The following is a 19,848-nucleotide window of genomic DNA, read 5'->3' as shown; positions in this document are numbered from 1 at the left end:
AAGCCAACACAGAGGAAGACTGCTACCTAGACCTGGCCATGGTTTTAGGTGCAGGAAAGGGACAATTCAGAGGGTCAGGGTGTAAAACCTCCCACTCAGGACAAGACTGAGAATCACTGTTTGATTTTCTGTTGACTGCTACCAAAAAGAGCAGTCATGTTCCAACACTATAGGGATGGACTGAGGGGGAAAAGACAAGGAGGCACTAGGGTTCAGAGGTCATCTCAGAGGTGGACACATTTTGGTGATAGGCATTCCCTGAAAGGAAAGGCTATGTAGACTTCACTCTGTCTTTCTGTTTGTGTTCCTCCTCCATTTCCACAGTGAGGGACAGGTAGTCTGGGTTTTTCCCCCAACCCAACCATTCTTAGATACCCAACAGCCAGCAGACTGCTGATACAAGGACAAGACAGACCCTAGTGATCCTTCTGCTAATGGGTCATCTCTTCTGCCCTCCCCAGAACCTCACTGTTCCACACAGAACAGCTAGAGAGGAGGCCTAAGAGTACCCCATTTTACCCCACAGACGTGTATCTTGGCAGTCTGGAAGGCACGGTCCTCTCTGCAGCTCTTCCAACGACAACAAGGCCTATGAGCAGGCAACCCCACACACATGACAACCCCTCTCCCACCCCGACTCATTTGGGTTAAAGGAAGCACTAACATTCAATATCCTATCTCTGAGTGTTTGGTCTGATTATAGGTAGAGCAGGAGCCTCTCAATAGAAGGAGATGCTGGATTTGCCTCCTGGTGGGTTCAGGACCTTGTTGTGGGAACGAGGTCGCGGTCCCAGTCTGGGCTCATGACTGTCAACCGTAGGTGTAGGCTCTGCTTTCTTGACATGGTCTGCTTCTTTTGAGCTTCCCTTCTCGCTCTGCTCTCCTCTGGGTGTGGAGTTTGTTGCAGCTGTGGGACAAAGTCAGTATTTGTCTGTGAGAGGCAGTGACTTCACTATGGAGCAAGCTACACTAACTGAAAGTGTCACAGCACATTGGATAAGCTCAGAATTCTACTAGCTCCCACTTGGTCTCATTGATCCATGAAGCATTCTGGATCCCCACCCTTCATACTGGCACAAATGAGCTTCAGAACGGTGGTTCTCAACCTGTGGGTCACGACTCCTTTGGGAGTTGACTGACCCTTTCATAGGGGTCACTTAAGACCATCGGAAAACATAGATATTTACATTACGATCCATAACAGTAGCAAAATTACAGTTATGAAGTAGCAATGAAAATAATTTTATGGTTAGAGGTCACCATGACACGAGGAATTGTATTAAAGGGTTGCAGCATTAGGAAGGTTGAGAACCACTGTTTTAGAAGAAAAGAAAACCTAGAAGTATTACCAGAAGTAACTATGCTTGCTCAATCATGACCCCAACCCTTTCTTTCTTTCTTCAAAAGATTTATTTATTTATTATGTATACCGTGCTCTGCCTGTGTATATGCCTGCAGGCCAGAAGAGGGCACCAGATCTCATTATAGATGGCTATGAGCCACCATGTATGTGGTTGCTGGGAATTAAGTCAGGACTTCAGGAAGAACAGCTCTTAACCTCTGAGCCATCTCTCTGGCTGCAACCCCAACCTTCTTTAATACTAACCCCCCTTAGCCACTTTACCCACCTATCATCCATCCACGCATCCATCCATCTATCTAATGTCCGTTTTTTACCCACCTATCATCCATCCATCCATCCATCCATCCACGCATCCATCCATCCATCCAATGTCCGTTTTTTACCCACCTATCATCCATCCACGCATCCATCCATCTATCTAATGTCCGTTTTTTACCCACCTATCATCCATCCATCCATCCATCCATCCACGCATCCATCCATCCATCCAATGTCCGTTTTTTACCCACCTATCATCCATCCACGCATCCATCCATCTATCTAATGTCCGTTTTTTACCCATCATCCATCCACCCATCCACCCATCCACCCATCCATCCATCCATCCATCCATCTATCTAATGTCCGTTTTTTACCCACCTATCATCCATTCACGCATCCATGCATCCATCTAATGTCCGCTGGTGTTTTGCCTACATGCGTGTCTATGGAGGGTGCTGGATCCCCTGGAACTGTTGTTACAGACAGGTGTGAGTTGCCTTGTAGGTGCTGGGAATTGAACCGGGTCCTCTGGAAGAGGCCAGGGAGCCATCTCTCTAATGCTCGTTTTGGTCAGCTTCTTGGAAGGCACAGAGGAATGCTACCTTTGGTTTGCCAAATGCACTAGCAACTCTTCTAACATCAAGTCACATAGAAGGGGCAGGAAATACACTTACCTTTCAGGTCAGATTTAGAGTCTTCACCTTCACATAGCAAAACGTGATCCTACAACAAAATAAGCCGTCAGGTTAGTGCTCATTCAGGTAGACAATTAGAGGATGAATGACTTTTTTTTAAAGTCTTGTCCTCCTATTCACCTAAGGCTTGAACTCCTCATGCCTGCTAGAGAGGCACTCTACCACCAGGCCACATCCTCAAGTTCTTTTTACTTTTTGAGCTAGAATCTCTTTAAATTTTCCAAAGTCTAGGCTTGAACTCACTCTGCAGGCAGGTAGGGACTAACCTCAGCTTCCTGGACAGCTGGGGTATAGACCTGTGCTATCAGGTCTGCTTCATCCATTCGCTTGTTGTTTGAGACAGCTTCTCTGTGTAGCTCTGGCTGTCCTCTGTGTAGACCAGGCTGGTCTAGAACTCAGAGATTCACTTGCTTCTGCCTCCAGAGTGCTGAGATTAAAGTACCCCACCACTGGGTTAGGTCTACTTTATTTCTAACCTTTAAAATGTTTGTAGTGGGCCAGAGATGGCTCAGTGGTTAAGAACTCTTGCTGTTCTTTCACAGGACCTGAGATCGGTTCCTAGTTACAGCTGTCTCTAATTCCTGCTCCAGGGGAATATGATGCCTCCGAGGGTGCCTGCACTCATGTGCACACATCCATATGCTGACACACCTACACGTAACTAAAAATATACAATTTCACAATAAAGAAACTCACAGGCTAGAGCGCTGCTCAGGGGTTAGGTGCTTTCTAGCATGCAAGAGCCTCTCTGGGTTTGATCTCCCAGACTTGTGACTGAGCCCGTGTAAGTCACTGAACTGCGACAGTGATGCTAACTCACTGACATCCTTGTCTCAACAAAGCCCTCTAAAAATCTTCTGGATTATACTGAAATAATCCAAGTTAGTTTACTTCTTCATAAATACCCAAAGATGAGTCTTTTTAAAAAGTAGCCATACCAGGTTCCAAATTGTAAAAAATCATTCTTAAAAATTAATTAATTGTGGGACAGAAATGGCCCACGCCTCACTCCCCGCCCCCTCCCCAGACAGGGTTTCTCTGTGTAGTTTTGGTGCCTGCCCTGGATCTTGCACTGTAGACCAGGCTGGCCTCGAACTCACAGAGATTCACCTGGCTCTGCCTCCTGAGTGCTGGGACTAAAGGCACGTGCCACCACCACCCAGCACATTTATTCTTTTTTGGCAACAAATTTAATGAGTTGGTTTTCAGGTACACTCTAGAGGTCTAAAACTAGATTTTTTTGAACAACATATTCAAAATAGTTGGTGAATTTTAATCCATTGCAATTACTGTCCTTGTTTATGACCCAATGGTTCCTCTGTGGTCCATGGCTCTTCTTTCCCTTGGTTCTTATTCCTTTTGTTCTGTGGAAAAGTGTTGTGGAATAGTGTTTTAAGGTGTGTTACTTTGGTTTATGTTGTATTTGTTTAACTCTGTGAACCTGTGTTACTGGGCCTGTCTAAAATACCTGACTGGTCTAATAAAGAACTGAGCAGTCAATAGCAAGGCAGGAGAAAAATAGGTGGGACTGGCAGGCAAAGAGAAATAGGAGGAGAAATCTGGGAAGGGGAGAGAGGAAGAAAAAAGAGATGGAGAAGTAGAGGAGCCAGAAAAGGAGGAGGACTCCAGGGGCCAGCCATCCAGCTACACAGCAAGCTACGGAGTAAGAGTAAGATTTATAGAAGAGAATGGGAAAAGCCCAGAGGCAAAAGGTAGATGGGATAATTTAAGAAAAGGTGGCAAGAAACTAAGCCAAACCAAGGCTGGGCATTCATAATTAAGAATAAGCCGCCATGTGATTTATTTGGGAGCTGGGTGGCGGGCTCCCCCAAAGAGTTAAAAACGACAACAGAAAAGGAATAAAGACGTAGCTCAGTTGGTAGAGCACATGCTCGGCACGCACAAAGCCTTCGGTATAATTCCCATCAGCGAGTAACAGCCGCACTGCTACAAAGAATTCACACTCACAGCTAATTCAGGTACTTCCTCAGTGGAGTAGTCCTGCCCTGTAGAGCAGTTTTCTGATCTAGTCCAAGTGCAGCAGAGTTTCCATAGACACAAAGATTTTTCTCTCTAGAACCAACACAACTAGTATCCACTGGGGATCGTGCGTGGCTCCCAACACTTCATGCCAGAAAGAGACGTCACGGCAGCAAAGCCAGCCCAGGAATGCAGGTGATCTGAGCAGGCTAGCCACGACTTCTGCACTCCCATTTCTTGTTCTTTTCTCCTGCTTCAGTCTTCACGTTTCTACTCCAATACTGCAATGAGCCCTTTTTTAGGATAGATGCCAAGCAAAATGACTTCCCATATACAACTCCAGGATTGGTTAAGAATTTCCCGTTTTAAAAAGTTATACCTTGCTGGGCGGTGGTGGTGCATGCCTTTAATCCCAGCACTTGGGAGGCAGAGGCAGGCGGATCTCTGTAAGTTCGAGGCCAGCCTGGGCTACCAAGTGAGTTCCAGGAAAGGTGCAAAGCTACACAGAGAAACCCTGTCTCGAAAAAAAAAAAAAAAGCCCCTGAACTTCTACGTCCTGCCTCTACCTCTCAAGTGCTAGACTCGAACTGTATCACCACATCTGGCTAGACCCTATCTTTTTGCTACTAAAAAGATGGAGAAAAACTGAAGGTATACTTATTTCAGCTGATATTATATTTGCTTGGCATACACAAAGCCCTGGGTTCAGTCCCTAGCACTGAATAAAAACTGTTGTGGGCTGGGCGGTGGTGGCACACGCCTTTAATCCCAGCAGAGGCAGGCTGATCTCTGTGAGTTTGAGGCCAACCTAGTCCATAGAGTGAATTCCAAGATAGTCAAGGATACAGAGAGAAAACCTGCCTCTAAAAACAACAAAACAAAACAAAAACATAAAAAACTGGTGTGGGGGGCTGGAGAGATGGCTCAGCAGTTAAGAGCACTGGCTGTTCTTCCAGAGGTCCTGAGTTCAATTCCCAGCAACCACATGGTGGCTCACAACCATCTGTAATGGGCTCTGGTGCCCTCTTCTGGCCTGCAGGGATACATGCAGACAGAGCACTGTATACATAATAATCTTTAAAAAAACAAAAAACAACCTGGTGTGGTGAACACATCTATAATCTCAGTACTTGGAATGCTGAGGCAGGAGGACTGCTTCAAATTTAAAGCTGTCCTGGGCTACATAGAGGCCAGTCTAGGTTACAGAGTGGGACCTTGTCTCCCATTAAAGGGGGGTGAGGGAATGCAGAGATGGTTCAGTAATTAAGAGCATTAGTCGTGGGCGGTGGTGGTGCATGCCTTTAATCCCAGCACTCGGGAGGCAGAGCCAGGCGGATCTCTGTGAGTTCGAGGCCAGCCTGGGCTACCAAGTGAGTTCCAGGAAAGGCGCAAAGCTACACAGAGAAACCCTGTCTCGAAAAAACCAAAAAGGGTCTGGAGAGATGGCTCAGTGGTTAAGAGCACTGGCTGCTCTTCCAGGAGACCTGGGTTCAATCCCAGCACCCACATGGCAGCTCACAACTGTCTGTAACTCCAGTTCCAGGGAACCTGACACCTTCGCACAGACATGCATGCAGGCGAAACACCAATGCACATAAAATAAAATAAACAAATTATTAAAAAAAAAAAAAAAAAGAGCATTAGTCGCATCCCGCAGAGGATGTATTCAATTTCCATCACCTACAATGATCCATAACTTTCAGAACCAGGGGATCTGATGCCCTTTGACCTTGTCAGACAACAGGTACACAAATGATGTACAAACATGCATATAGGCAAAATACTCATACACATAAAAGTTTTAAAATCTAAGAAAGTTTTAAATAAAAAATAGTAAGTAAAACGAAGATACTACTAATAATTATAACAATAATATAGTCCTGGGCTTCATTACCAATAAGCTCTGGGTCACAGGGAAGCTAAGGCTGGCTTTGGCCAAGTCTCTGCCTCTGCCCAGTGAGTTCAGAGATCTAATCAGTATGTTCAAAGGTCAAGTCCAAAGTCACATTGCTCTGGTATTCTTTTCCCAGCAGCTCCTGAGTTGGAGCGCAGGCAAGGAGATCATGTTATCGTATTACAAGGGTGCCTTTACTGGATCAGAAGCCTGTGATCCCCATTTGCTAAGCACCATAAATCCTCAAAGATAACTAATACAAGCTCAACCTTGTGTGGAGAAAAGCCCATCAAGAGCCATAATCTTGGGCTGGGGAGGCAGCTCACGGGTAGAGTATTTGTCCAGAGCGTACAAAGCCCCAGGTTTAAACTCCAGTACTATAGAAAACTGACCCATCATCCTTCCTTTCAAAACTCAATGAGGCCTGTCAAACCCCCATGCTGTGTGCTCAGTCACCAGACCTCATGTACACAAAGTAGGGCAGCACAGACAGGTGCTTGGTAGTTGTTGTGCAGAGAGGGGAACATGGCTGCTTCCCTGAGGGATTTAGTTATGAGGCTGAAACATGTTTTCTGGGAGATTCCAAACCTAAGGATGAATGACCATGCTCGGAAAACCAACACTGTCTGACTCTTCCTAATGATGTCACAGCTGCCTTGGAACTTTTAGAAAAAGTTAAGTTGGCCCAACTTTTATTTTTCTGTTCTGTCTGCTGTAGGAATGTTGTCCATACCTTGGGCTTGTTTGGGTGTGCCAGGGGTGCAGTGGCAGTGACTGGGGACCCAAATATGTCACTAGTCTTCCCACCAGGGGGGTTTAGACGTTGTCGGGTCTGCACAGGAGATGATTCATCAAAGATACCACTTCCTTTGCCCCCTGCAGAAACAAGCACAGAACAATGAACATCAGAGCACCCATTGATACTAGTCCACTGCTGTTACCTTGAGAGACAATCTTTCATTGAAGACTTCAAGTCCCTGAAGGCTTACATTCCAGCTAATCCTTAACCTGGTCTGGACTCTAAAAGCAAGACAGACTAAAACACCACCTTTCCCCAGAGCTCCCTTAATGCTGGACAATGTAAGTTTTCCAGTGGAAAGTTTCCTTTGTTAATCAAGAAGAGTTCTTAAGCAGGTTAAAAGCAAATAAATAACTAAATGCTTAGTTCACTGCTATTCATGGTGAATCTATAATCCTGGACAATAAGGTTAGTCACTGACCTCCTTCTGGCTAGAACTTGTGGTGATGACTAGATGTCAACAAGTTAAGAGACATGCTCCTTGCTGCCTGACATGAGTTTACGAACCTGTGATAGAAATGTGCATCTCAAGTAGATCTTATGGCCCGAGGCCTGGACACTATACAAGGATGCCTATATTAGGCAGAAAGGTACAAAATAACAACTGATGTCTTCACTCTGTAGATACCTTCCCCACAGCATTATGCCACCTGGAGGCAGACAAATCATGGCTCTAGTATACCAACTGAAGTTATAACCTACAACAGAAGAAATACCCCACCGACTACCCATGTTGCTCAAAGCTACCTGGCCTTTCTGTGCCTCCAATTCCTCAACTGTTCAATAAGGACAACAAATGGACCAATCTCTTGGGCTGTATGAGGATTCTGTAAGTTGCTGTAGCTCTTAGAACAAATGCTGAAGTCAATGTCTATAGTACAAATAATCAATACATGCCAACTGTGCTTTTCATATGATATGGAGCACTGTCTTCCAGGCATAACAGCCATTACAATAATCAGAGTAGCTGTGATTACCTGCACGAGACCCTCAACTAGAGACCTGCTGACTACTGCCCTCATAGGAGCCATGGATGGGTCATTAGAACCTCACCTGAAATTCCAACCACTCCCTCCCTCCTGTATCCAGCTGTATGTAATCATGACCCAGATACACATGGCCTCAGAAAATGTTAGAATATCCAGAACATTAACTCAAGGGGGATTAAATCCATGCAACTTTTAGGAGGCCATCATCCATACTAATAAGGACTTTTCAGTGATGTAGGTGCTTCAGAGTCACCCATGCTCCCTCTAAGTAACTTTTCAATGATGCTCCTATGAACAAGCCCAGTACACTTAGTGGTTTACAAGCTGGACTTGGATGGACTGTTTATTTGGTCTGTTGTTGATGGTTATCAGGATGAATAGAAGTCTGTTTACATCTCCCCAGGAAAAGTCAAGCACCATATAACTAAAGAAGCACTCCATGAACATTTTTTGGGGTGGGGGTGGGGGTAGGGTTTCATGACAGGGTTTCTCTGTGTAGCCCTGGCTGTCCTGGATCTGCTCTGTAGGCCAGGCTGGCCTTGAGAGATTGGCCGGCCTCTGCCTACGGAGTGCTGGGATTAAAGGTGTGCACTACCGCCCGGCTACGTGGACATATTTTTATATAAGTAAAGATACAAAATAATCTTTATAGGACATAACTTTAATGTAAAAAAGAGGGGTTAATTTCATTTGCTTGTATATGAATAAACAAAGTGACTAATTCCACTCTCAGTCCCCTCTATACCAAGCAGTTAACTGAGAGCTAACAGAAGTAGAAGAAAGCTAACATGTTCTTTAATGAGTTTTGACCTTTTGTGTGTCCCCCTGAATGGTTACTAAACAGTTATTTCTTAGCTATCATCACCACACTGCCTTCACATAATTCTCAAGAGCAATCTAAAGGAAGAGCAGCAACGCCCAAATCTGCCCTTCACAGTCCTACTGATGGAGCAGAGTACCTTTCTGGAAGACACCGGCTTGTAGGGGTCAGGAGCGTAGCTACCGGGAGGCATGTGATTGTGTATAAAAGTGGGGACTGAATGAGGGTCTATCTTTTTAAGAGAGAAATAACACATAGGGATATACAAGAGCTGCACCTTTGCAAACTTAGAGTGACTAAAACTTTCTGACCTCAGTCACAGACCTCCTGGGATCAGTCCTCACACTGAGCACTCTTGCCTGGAGAAGGTGATACAATATGGAGTAAAGGGCTCCATAGCCAAGTTGTCAGAGGCAGTCCCTGCTTAGTGTGGTGATATTTTGTGTACGCTCTAACAAATAAAGCTTGCCTGAAGATCAGAGGGCAAAGCTAGCCATTAGTTAGCCATAGAGGCCAGGCAGCGGTGGCACACACCTTTAATCCCAGCACTAGGAAGGTGGAGACAGGAAGTGATACGGCTGGGCAGAGAGAGGAATATAAGGCGGGAGGAGACAGGAGCTGAGAGCCCCCTTTTGGCTGAGGATTTCAAAGAGGTAAGAACTAGTGACTGGCTGCTCTCCTCTGATCTTTCAGCTTCACCCTGATATCTGACTCCGGGCTTTTATTAATAAGACCAATTAGGATTCGTGCTACAGTTATTCATTAACTGTGTGATCTTGAATAAGTACACTTTGTCTCTCTACCTTTTGAACTGTGAAATAGAAATAATGATACCCAAGGTGACTAGTGAAGTCAAACCAGCTGATACAGATGAAGAACAGGTACATTTAGTGATCATACTAGCAAAAGTGCCTGGACCTTGAGGGGAGAGGCACTGCCTTCCAGTGTCATTCCTGGCTGTTCACAGAGGCACACTTTATTTAATATGCAAATTTGGCTTGGTTTAAACTTGAAGAAATACACTTAGTAACAGAACTCACGAGGCTAAGGCAGAAGGACTAAAAGTTCAAGGTGAAACTTTGAAAACCAAACAGGCTGGGCAGTGGTGGCACACACCTTTAGTCTCACACTTGGGAGGCAGAGGCAGGTGGATCTCTGAGTTCAAGGCCAGTCTGGTCTCAGAATGAGTTCCAGGACAGTTAAGGCTACACAGAGAAACCCTGTCTCAAAAAACAAAAACCAAACAACAACAAAAATATTCTTCCTAAGGAAAACATCTGAATGCATAATTTGCATGAAATTTCAGAATATTAGGGGCTCTGAGACCCAGAAACCCACCACCCAGCACCCTCAGCAACTCTGGCAAGTTATATGCTAAGTAGATGGATCATGAAAAATAGTCTAGTCGCCTTCAAGAGAGAAAGTGACAGCCTTTCTCTCCCTTTAAAGAAACTGCTGACAAGGGATAAGGTGCCACAAAAGGTTTCTGAAAGGATCCACATAAAAAGAAAAGTGAGGGGCTGGGGAGAAGGCTCGGAGGTTAAGAGCACTGGCTGTTCTTCCAGAGGCCATGAGTTCAATTCCCAGCAACCACATGGTGGCTCACAACCATCTGTAATGAGATCTGGTCCCATCTTGGCATGCAGGCATACATGCAAGTGAAATACTGTATACGTAATAAATAAAAAGAAAAGTGAGGCACATGGTCCACACCTGCAATCCCAGCACCCAGGAGACAAGCAGGAAGGTTTGGAGTTCACACTCTGGGCTACACAGACAGACTCTGTCTTCAAATAACAACAAAAAGCAAGCAAGCAAACAAACCCAGGACAAGCTGAGCATGGCAGCGCATGTCTATATTGGTATTTGCTCTGCCCATGACCTTGGGCTATAGGGCCTGAAGGAGTCGGTGCTTCTTGACGTCTACATGATGTCTTAAAATATACTCTACAGGGTAATATCTCACTGCTTAACACCAATAACTCTAGAAAAAGTTGTGGTCCCGATTCAATTATAAATCAAGCTGGCTTTGGAGTTGGAATGTGGCTCTCTCCTTCTTTAAACCCAAGCATATTGCAAAAAGAAAAAGTAGGAGATTCTGTTTCAAACTGGAAGAGCCAGCTGGTGTGAGACAGAAGAAAACCAACAATCTAGGGACCATTGTGTCTAGATTCTTTCTTTTCATGCTTATCCTTGACTTCTGGAAATCCTTCCTCAAATCACTCTCAATCTAAACTTTCCATTTTGATGTTAATAATGTTCAAGTTTTCCACAGTCTTTCCAATAGCAATCTCTGAAGTTTCCAAAAGGAAGACGGGGGCCCGCAATGACTCTACTCAGTCCAGAAAGATGCCTAAGAACATTACTCAACAATCAGCCTTGGACTGCAAACTCTTCAGGACAGTTCCAAGATGAGGTGGTCCATCATACTACACTTCTAACCAGAATCTCAGGCAACCTTACCCATTACTCTGAGACTGGCTACAGATTCTACAGCTAGTCCTATTGAGACCTCACTATCTAAGCTTTCTTACAGGACCCCACAGAGTACCATCGCCCCCTAAACAGCAGGAAGCAGTTTTCTCAGGGTTATGGATGGATGGTTATAGGGTTGGGGGTAGAAAAATACAATTTAGACTTAGTATTCTCCTTTAGAAAAGAAAAAGGGGAATGGATAGGTATAGTAATAAGGTAGATTATTTTATCTACTAGTAAACTGATAGTAAACTTTCAGCCTTGGATAATTTACACTGATAAGGATTCTTGTATTTGATACAAATGTAAATTATTCTTACATTCTTAAGATAATTTGTATATTGATACAAATACAAAACTTTATTTGTTGTATTGTACACAGTCCTACTCCTGTTTGAAATATTTTGTATATTGATACAAATGTAATGTTATATTTGTCATACTGTATGTTCTACTTCTGTTTAGGATATTTTGTATATTGATATATATTTAGGATTATTGTCATATTGCATATTAATACTATATATACATTTCTACCTCTGTTTAAGCTATTTTGTGTATTGTCACAATTTTGAGGTCATTGTCCTTATACAGTACATCTGCTTACAGACTGTTTACCTTGTTAACGTGAAGCCTTAGTCCTCAAGTTATTTTAGAGAAGACTTACTGAGCTATAGTTACTCATGCTTGTTATCTCTATAGTTATGTTAGTTAGGTTCTTCAGACTTACAGAAACATATGTCACATGGATAGGTAATCCTCAAACACTTCATAGATCTAGAGAACATGGCATTTAAATGCTTTGATAACTTAGAATTCTGTTGACGTGAGACACAATTGCTCCTGGCAGCACTGATCTGATCCCAAGAGAACATTGGGCTTCTGAGACATTTCTGTTTGGAAGTCTGTCTTCCTCTTGGCACAAAATGGCCTGCTGGGCAAAGAACTGCCTTTGCCTCAACTGTAGACAGTACGAATGCTGTCCTTTCCGGAGGAGCAGGATATAAGGAAAAGTAACTTCTGAACCTTGTCAAGACAGGGCAATATGGTCTTTCAAAATTTCTGCTTCTGAGAATGGTCTGTCAGATATTCTAGGCCTGTAGCCAAATTGGATGCCCCAACAATGCTAAGTAAGAAACTTTAGGTGACCGTCCAGGCTGCCAGCTGTCTCTGTCTATTCCTGCAAGAATTTTGAAAATTGCTTGCTTGCATTTCCTGTTTTCTCAAGTATTATCATGTTCCTTCTCAGGTCTTTGATGGAGTTGAAGACTAGATAGTTACAGTTACAATCTTCTCGCATCTTAGCTAGAACATATTAAGTACTAGAGCTAAAATCTTCAGGATAGGACAGCTATTGGAGTATTCTCAGTAATTTGTCATTTACCTGTGATCTGGACATTTCTGGACATTTAGCATGTCTTTTCTTGTTTGATGGTGTTCTTGTTGGTTATAGTTCCATTTTTATGTTATTACCCTTTGTTTTTCCTGGACAATACTTGATAATCACTCTTATTATACATAGTTTGAATTAAGTTTGGAACCTTCTTATTTAGACAAAAAGGAGAAATGTAGTGGTATTTGCTTTGCCCATAACCTTGGGCTATAGGGCCCGAAGGAGGTGGTGCTTCTTGCTGCTGTACATGACCTCTTACATGTCTTTAATTACACTACTGGAGAGGCAGAGGCAGGCAGATCTCTGTGAGTTTAAGGCTAGCCTAGTCTACATAGTGAGACCCTGTCTTAAAAATTAAAACAAAACAAAACAAAGCCAGAACTATTTTATGTCATCTTGACATAAGCTGTAGTCTTCCAAAGGGAGGGAACTTCAGTTAAGAAAATGCCTCTTAAGAGTGAGCTGTAGGCAAACCCACAGGGCATTTTCTTAATTAGTGATTAATGTGGGAAAGCCCAGTTCATGTGGGTGGAGCCAGCCTCGGGCTGGTGGTCCTGGGTTCTGAGAAAGCAGGCTGAGCAAGCCAATGAGCAGCCAATGAGCAGCATTCCTCCACAGCCTTCACATCAACCCCTGCCTCAGGTTCCTACCCTGTTTGTACTACTGTCCTAACTTCTTTCAATGATGAACAGTGATATGGAAGTGTAAGCCAAATAAACCCTCTCCTTCCCAACTTGCTTTGGTCATGCAATGATAGTCCTAAGACAATACTTCAGAAAGAACAGAAGAGAACAAAGGCCAAGGCATCTAAGAAGTACAAAGACCATACCTGGAGGATTTGTCCTCTTGGGTATGTTTTTAGGTTCTTCAGTTGGTCCAAAAATATTAGATGCCATCCTATTAGGCTTGCTGGAAGGAATACCTTCTTCTGGACTTCCAAAAAGATTGCTTGATTCTCCTCCCGGGGGCTTCACAGATCTATAAAGAAAGTGAACACAAGTCAATGACAGCAGACTAACAGACTCCCAGGATTCATTAGGATTGGTGTTGATGGTCTCTTTCCTGTGGTCTAGCCCAATACCACACAATAGTGACGTGAGCCAAAACAGGCTCATCACTAAGCCTGATGGTACACTACTGTAAATCCCAGCACTTGGGAGATTGAGGCAGGATTTAGAGTTCAAGGCCAAGTTGGGTTACACAGAAAAGACACATACACAGCGGTAGGGGTAAGGTGAACCACATATGGAACTTTACATTTCTTTAAGAGTCTATTACATAGTAAGGAGGATCAGAAATTAGTTTTAATACTTTGCCAATATCATTTTAGATTCTGATCAGGATAAAAGACATGATAAAAGAGGTACTATTTTGCTCTTTTCCATGCTCTTTAACTTTGCTACTAGTTTACATGCAAGTATGTCGCTATCTTTACCAACCTTTCTGCTTAGTAGCCACGGGACTCCCCTGCCAGAACTTTGTGTGCTAATCTGGAGTCAGGCCTGACGTGTGCATATACAGTAAAGGAGTTCTCCTCCTTATGTTTCCCAGAGACCTTTGCTGGGTTTTAATCCAGACCCCTTCTTATGTGTCTTCTAACAAGTTCCACGTTCCTCTTTATCTTAGGTTCATAGTCTCTAAAGATAACTCCTGACTTAAAGACTCAATATTGGGATGTCTGGTATAACCAGTGAAAATGCCTAGACTAGGAAGAAAAACCACCATACTGGTAGCATTGTCTATTTCAGACCATGGCATATGGAACTAGCATTCCCCTCTAAACTCTACTGATATTCTACAAGCATAGCTTTTAATTAAACACTCAGAAAGAATGTGGTTTCCATGTCTTAATCACAGCAACACCTATCTTAAACTTCATCAGGTACTACTGGGAACTTAAAAAGTGGACAGTTTTTACTGTAGCAGCTGAAGACCTATAGAATTACCTCAAAGCTCTGCCCTGATGTCCAGAGCACAGGTATACAACTGCAATATGGTGAAAGAATTCGCATACATATTTCAGATACCTGGTTAGACTTTTAAAATGCCTTCTAGTCAGGCATGGTAGCTAATACGTGTGATCCCAGCACTTAGTAGAAAGATCAGTATTCAAGTTATCCTTAGCCTGGCATGGTAGGGGCATGCCTTTAATCCCAGCATTCAGGAGGCAGAGGCAGGTGGATCTCTGTGACATAGTGAGTTCCAGAGAAAAGATCGTCTCAAAACCAAAACCAAAAAAAAAAAGTTACCCTCCACTATATAGTGAATGCAAAGCCAGCCAAGGCTACCTAAGACCATCTCAAAAATAAAAACGATACATACATTTTGAAGAGGGGCCACTTGAAAATGAATTTTAAACCAGTGAATGGCCCACATTCTCTCTCTCTCTTTTTTTTTTTTCTTTTTTTCTAGACAGGTTATCTATGCAGCTGTGGCTGTTCTGGAACTCTATATAGAAAAGTCTGGCCTCAAACTCACAGAGATCCTTTTGCCCCTGCCTCCCACTACTGAGATTAAAGGCGTGTGTACCACACCTTGTTCCACCCTCTTTGACAAGGCCTAAGCATTGAGACTGTATGACCTCAGACACTTAGAAAAATACTTAAAATCAAAGAATGATTGCCACATAAAAGCCAAGAGTGGAGGTTAGGACTGACTAAAAAGCAAACAGCAATTACTCAAGGGTTAGTTAACAAGAACAACAAAAGTACCTAAGATGTGTTTGTTTCATCCAAAGAGGTAAAAAGGCTGTCAGCCCATTTGCAATTTGATGTGAATGGAGTTCTCAGATTGCCTGGTCGACAGCAGAGTAGTATAAAGTGAGGATCTCAGGTGCCCTACAAAGGGCCGACAAAATGTGCCAGTCATGCTTCAACAGAAAATCGAGGCTGGACACTCAACACCACAGATGCCAGGCATGTACTGACCGGCCTTTGAACCAATGCCAGGTCACTGTCTTCTTGGGAGGGAGGAAGGAAGGGGAAAGAGGACGTGCCAAACTTGCGCCATCTACAGCTAGCATTTCTTGAAGCGCCTTAGAAAGGGATAGAAGTCATTTGAAAAGAAAAAAAAAAGTTTCATCAAAAGCCTATTAGAAAAAGACTTAAGATTTTAGATCATGTGTGATGGTGATGGGCAAGTTAAGTCTACCTGACATCAGTGCCCATTGACACAAACCACCCAGTTCTGACCATCCCCAGGCTTTTCTTGGATTGTCATGTTCAATACCCTTGGGTCTATGGTCAGCTCTTTGAAAAGAGACCTGAAATCATTAGAACTGAACTAAATTCAGTATAAAGTTACATATGAGCATGAGCTAAAATTCCTACTTCATTCATTTTCTTATTGGGGTTGGAAAAGAGTTGAGTCGGGACCTTAACAGTGCTGGCCTCAAATTCACTATAAAGCTAACGCCAACCTTGAACCCATCATGAGTCCTCTGCCTCCATGTCCCAATGCTGGGATTGCAGGCATGAATATTCCTAACTTTAATCATTTCCGTTTACTTGAAGACAGTTGTTTTCCAAGTCACTAAGGTCCTGTTGGGTGTTTGACTTCAGCAGGCCCTCACTCTATACTCTCACCTTCCCAGTCTCTCTGTGGCTATGCTGCCCCCAATTCCAGACACAAAACACGGAGTGATCAAGTGCTTTGCCTGGACCTCCAGATTTAACAGTATAGCCGGATCTGTGTCAATAGTTTGTGTCCCGTGTACGAGATGCAACAGAAGCACCGTGTTCCTGGACCCTCAAAGCCATCTCGGGAGGAGAGGAGCCCAAACTGGGGTGGGTGGGTGTGTGAGATACAGGAGACGTAGGGCAGTCATTGAAAATGCTTATATGGGTACAGAAATGAAGGATTTAGTATTGCTTTTGTCTACCTGTCTGCATTTTCATTTGAAAACAAGCAAAGTGGTGCCATACAAAGTTTTGGCAAAGATGGAGCAGTGCCCATCTCCATCCCAGAGACAATGGGGCGAGCACAGTGGCAAAGCCTACAAAAGCAAGGCAAGTCTTAAGGCTGCCCCAGCAGGGTCTCACAAATGGGACCGAGAGAGTTCAATAGCCCTTTCAATAAAAAGGGCCCAGAACAATGGCACAGTGTGGCCTTCTGGAAGCTACTAGCAGCCATGATCACAGTAACACCAACGAAGTAGAAGGGGCTAGGGAGAGATTAGCCAGCTCAGATTTTAGGGCCAAATTCACAACGTGGGGGTACATTCCAATTACTTTCCCCTTTTGTAGTACTCCTTAAATGTTTCAGTAGAAATATTCAAATTACACAAGAGAATGTAAGAGATACAGTAGGCTATGATGAAAAAAAACCACACAGTTCAAGTGGACTATGGCACAAAAAAACACCTCGGCGGTGTCAATGCCCCCGAACCTCCCTGCAACGGTGAACTTCGGAAAAACTTTTAGGAACTGGTCAGGTCTGGGATAAAGCCATTGAGAAACAGATGTGGGGCACGTTCTTCACGGTTATCCATTTTATGGGTGAATACCATAATGCTTTTACAATTTAAAAGTCCCTAGCACAAGAAAAACCTTCAGCAAGGAGACAAAAGACAGGGTTAGAAGAAAAGAAAACCTACAACAGAGACCTTACAGTAGCTGCAGACAAAAATCAAGGTACGTCTTCGAAGCAGGTCTGACTAGGCGCCCCCTCCCCCAACCTGGGTAAAATGCCACCCAAAGCACGGTTTCTAACCGAACATGACCCAGACCGAGGCTTCCAATTATGTTTCATCGTCCAATTAAGGCAGCTTCCCTTGCTCCTTCACTCCAATATCAAATGAGGAATTCCTCCTTTTCCTAAAATCCTCTCCATGGACGCCGACTTCATTACTAACTTCCGGAGCTCGGAAAGTCATTAGGACACCAGTTTCATTTTATCACTCAAAGCAGATCAGACAGAAGGAAAGTTCAGATGAAACTGTGTTGGGAAGGTCCCCGGCCAGGGAAGACCAGTAAGCGCACCCGATGGACACCTGGTCGTGGGTTGGGTCAGAGACTGCTGCCGCCACTCAGCCACATTCAAGGGTCGTCGTAACCAACCTAAGGAAGCTGGACGCGGGAAGGACTCAGGAGCCGGCAAACGGAGCTCGGCAGCGCCCGGCTAGCGTCTAGCATAGGCAAGCGCTTCAGGAGAGCCACGTGTCTTCGTCCCGCCGCCCGGTCTCCACTCCACTCGCTCGCCTCCCAGCCTTCCTGCGAGGCCCGGCTTCAGCCAACCCGGGAGAGCGCGCTCAGCACCCTCAGGGGAGCCACGAGCCACACCCACCGCATCTGTAGGGTCTCCCTCCCGCCACGTGGCTGCAGTTACGCGCCCACCCGGACCCCTGCACCGTCCCGCGCACCTGGAGCCCGACCCGCCAGTCTGTCCGTCCGCGCCCTGGAACATGTCGGCCGCCGCCCCACGCCTCCCGAGCCGCCGCGCGGCGGTTCCCGCTTGGTCCCGCGCAGGTACCCTGACCCGGCCAAGCCCGTTGGACGCCTCCCGCGCCAATCACACTGCTGCAGCCTATCGTGGAGTCGTGCCCCACCCTCTCCCCCCGCCCCCATGAGAGGAAGGCTTGGAGAAGGCCGAATCGCGCTTACAGCAGATTGGTCGCAGCAGCCGCCTCTCACGGCTTCAGACGTAGGCATTGGCTCACAGGTTGCCCCACCCTCCGATGCCGGAGCGTCTCTGGGTGCGAATCTGTATTTCCATGCGGACCTATCCACTCCCCCCCGCCCCCCAGCAAGTTTCGGGGTGGGTGGTGGCTGGCTTCTTTGGGGTTGCAGTGCCTTCAGGAGGAAGCAAGGGTTCAGGGTAGCGCAGACCATGCCCAAAACAGAAGCAGCGGGCCGTGCAACGACCTCCACCTCTGTTTTCAGCGGTCACTCAACCATCATTCCCTGAGGCCCACCTGTCCACCCTCAGGATTCGCCGAACTCTCGTGCTGAGCCCATCCGTGCCTGTAGGTTTCAGGGCTCATCTTACTGATGCTGCGCCTTTGCCAGACCTGAATACCTCAAGCATACTGGCTTTAAAATCAGGCACAAAAGACAGTCATTAGATCAAGTATTAGTATGTATTTATGCACAATAAAAACATTTACAAGCTGAACTGGAAATTTTAGCTGAAGTTTAACAGTTTTTGTTTATTATATTAAATAACCAAAACACCTTTTATTCCCAAAAAATTGGTAAAGAATAAATAATGTAATTTACAATATGGTACAAAAAATAATCAGAAGGACAGGCATTCTGCTTTATACATACATTGTATATTTATAGTCTATAAAACAAATTCACATCTCAAGCCGGAAACCTCAGATGATATGGCTTAACGATTATCAAAGCAAACAGCATGAGTTCTGCCTGCTGGCTGCACCCCTCCAGCCAGTGATCTTACTAACTAGTAAGGGTTGGGCTGGTGCAGTGCTTCCAAAACTGGACTGACCTCATCAGGCTATCCTCTTGGAAAGGTATACTGTGGGTTTCTTCCTTTTTTTTTTTTACTTCTTTAAAGTTATTTTTCCTTTCTTTTTTATTAAATTAAGACAAAGTACGGTATTTCCTCATGAATGCATCTGGCGGATCTGTTTTAAAAAGTACATGAAACGATTTCCCTCTAAATTTGTTTTGACCATTTCTAATAATGTGGTCTGGTTAAAAATGCTATTAAACTGAATGAGACTTCCCCTAGCAGTGAGGCCACAAGGAATGAAAAAAGAACAGGGTGGGGAAAAAAGGTTGACCAACAGATGAAATGTCCCCAAAGTCATACTCCCTGAGCAAGTACTCTGCCTCTACAGGATATATGAACTTCAGCTCGCCTGAGCATCTCCTCTAGGACATAATCTACGCCAAGCACCAGAGATCCTGGATCTCAATCTTCTGAAAAGACGAATCAACAAAAAGTCTAAGACATTATTATTAACAGAACATTTTCTCAGCCGGGCGATGGTGGCACACACCTTTGATCCCAGCACATAGGAGGCAGAGGCTGGCGGATCTCTGTGAGTTCAAGGACAACCAGGGTTACACAGAGAACCCCTGTGTGTAGGGGGGAAGAGGGCGGGGGAGTAGATCTCAAAAACGGATCTCATGTATATCACACTAAGTTCCAATGCACAGAGGAAGCCCTAGGTGAACATGAACCATCAAAACTGATGGAAAGGCAGAGAAAGAT

The 19,848-nt window shown here is 44.6% G+C and overlaps 1 protein-coding gene across 2 annotated transcripts; it reads right to left on the bottom strand.

Annotated features, from left to right (window-relative positions):
- Positions 1-25: 25 nt before the first annotated feature.
- Jpt2 (Jupiter microtubule associated homolog 2) lies at positions 26-18,140 on the bottom strand. 2 transcript variants are annotated; one of them, XM_059270320.1, is made up of 5 exons: positions 18,029-18,140; positions 13,499-13,647; positions 6,927-7,069; positions 2,299-2,347; positions 26-907 (listed from the first exon to the last, which is right to left on the bottom strand). In XM_059270320.1, exons 1-5 carry the CDS (start codon positions 18,070-18,072, stop codon positions 720-722), a joined length of 573 nt encoding a protein of 190 aa, XP_059126303.1. In that variant the 5' UTR covers positions 18,073-18,140; the 3' UTR covers positions 26-719. The 2 variants fall into 2 exon arrangements, with proteins under 2 accessions (XP_059126303.1, XP_059126304.1); XM_059270321.1 differs by lacking the exon at positions 18,029-18,140 and adding an exon at positions 15,381-15,506.
- Between the last annotated feature and the right edge of the window lie 1,708 nt (positions 18,141-19,848).

The sequence above is a fragment of the Peromyscus eremicus genome, chromosome 8a, assembly GCF_949786415.1.
Source record: "Peromyscus eremicus chromosome 8a, PerEre_H2_v1, whole genome shotgun sequence".
In the NCBI taxonomy this organism is placed as follows: Eukaryota; Metazoa; Chordata; class Mammalia; order Rodentia; family Cricetidae; genus Peromyscus; species Peromyscus eremicus.
The sequence above is the reverse complement of the archived record's forward strand: the minus strand, read 5'-3'. Positions and strand labels throughout refer to the sequence as shown.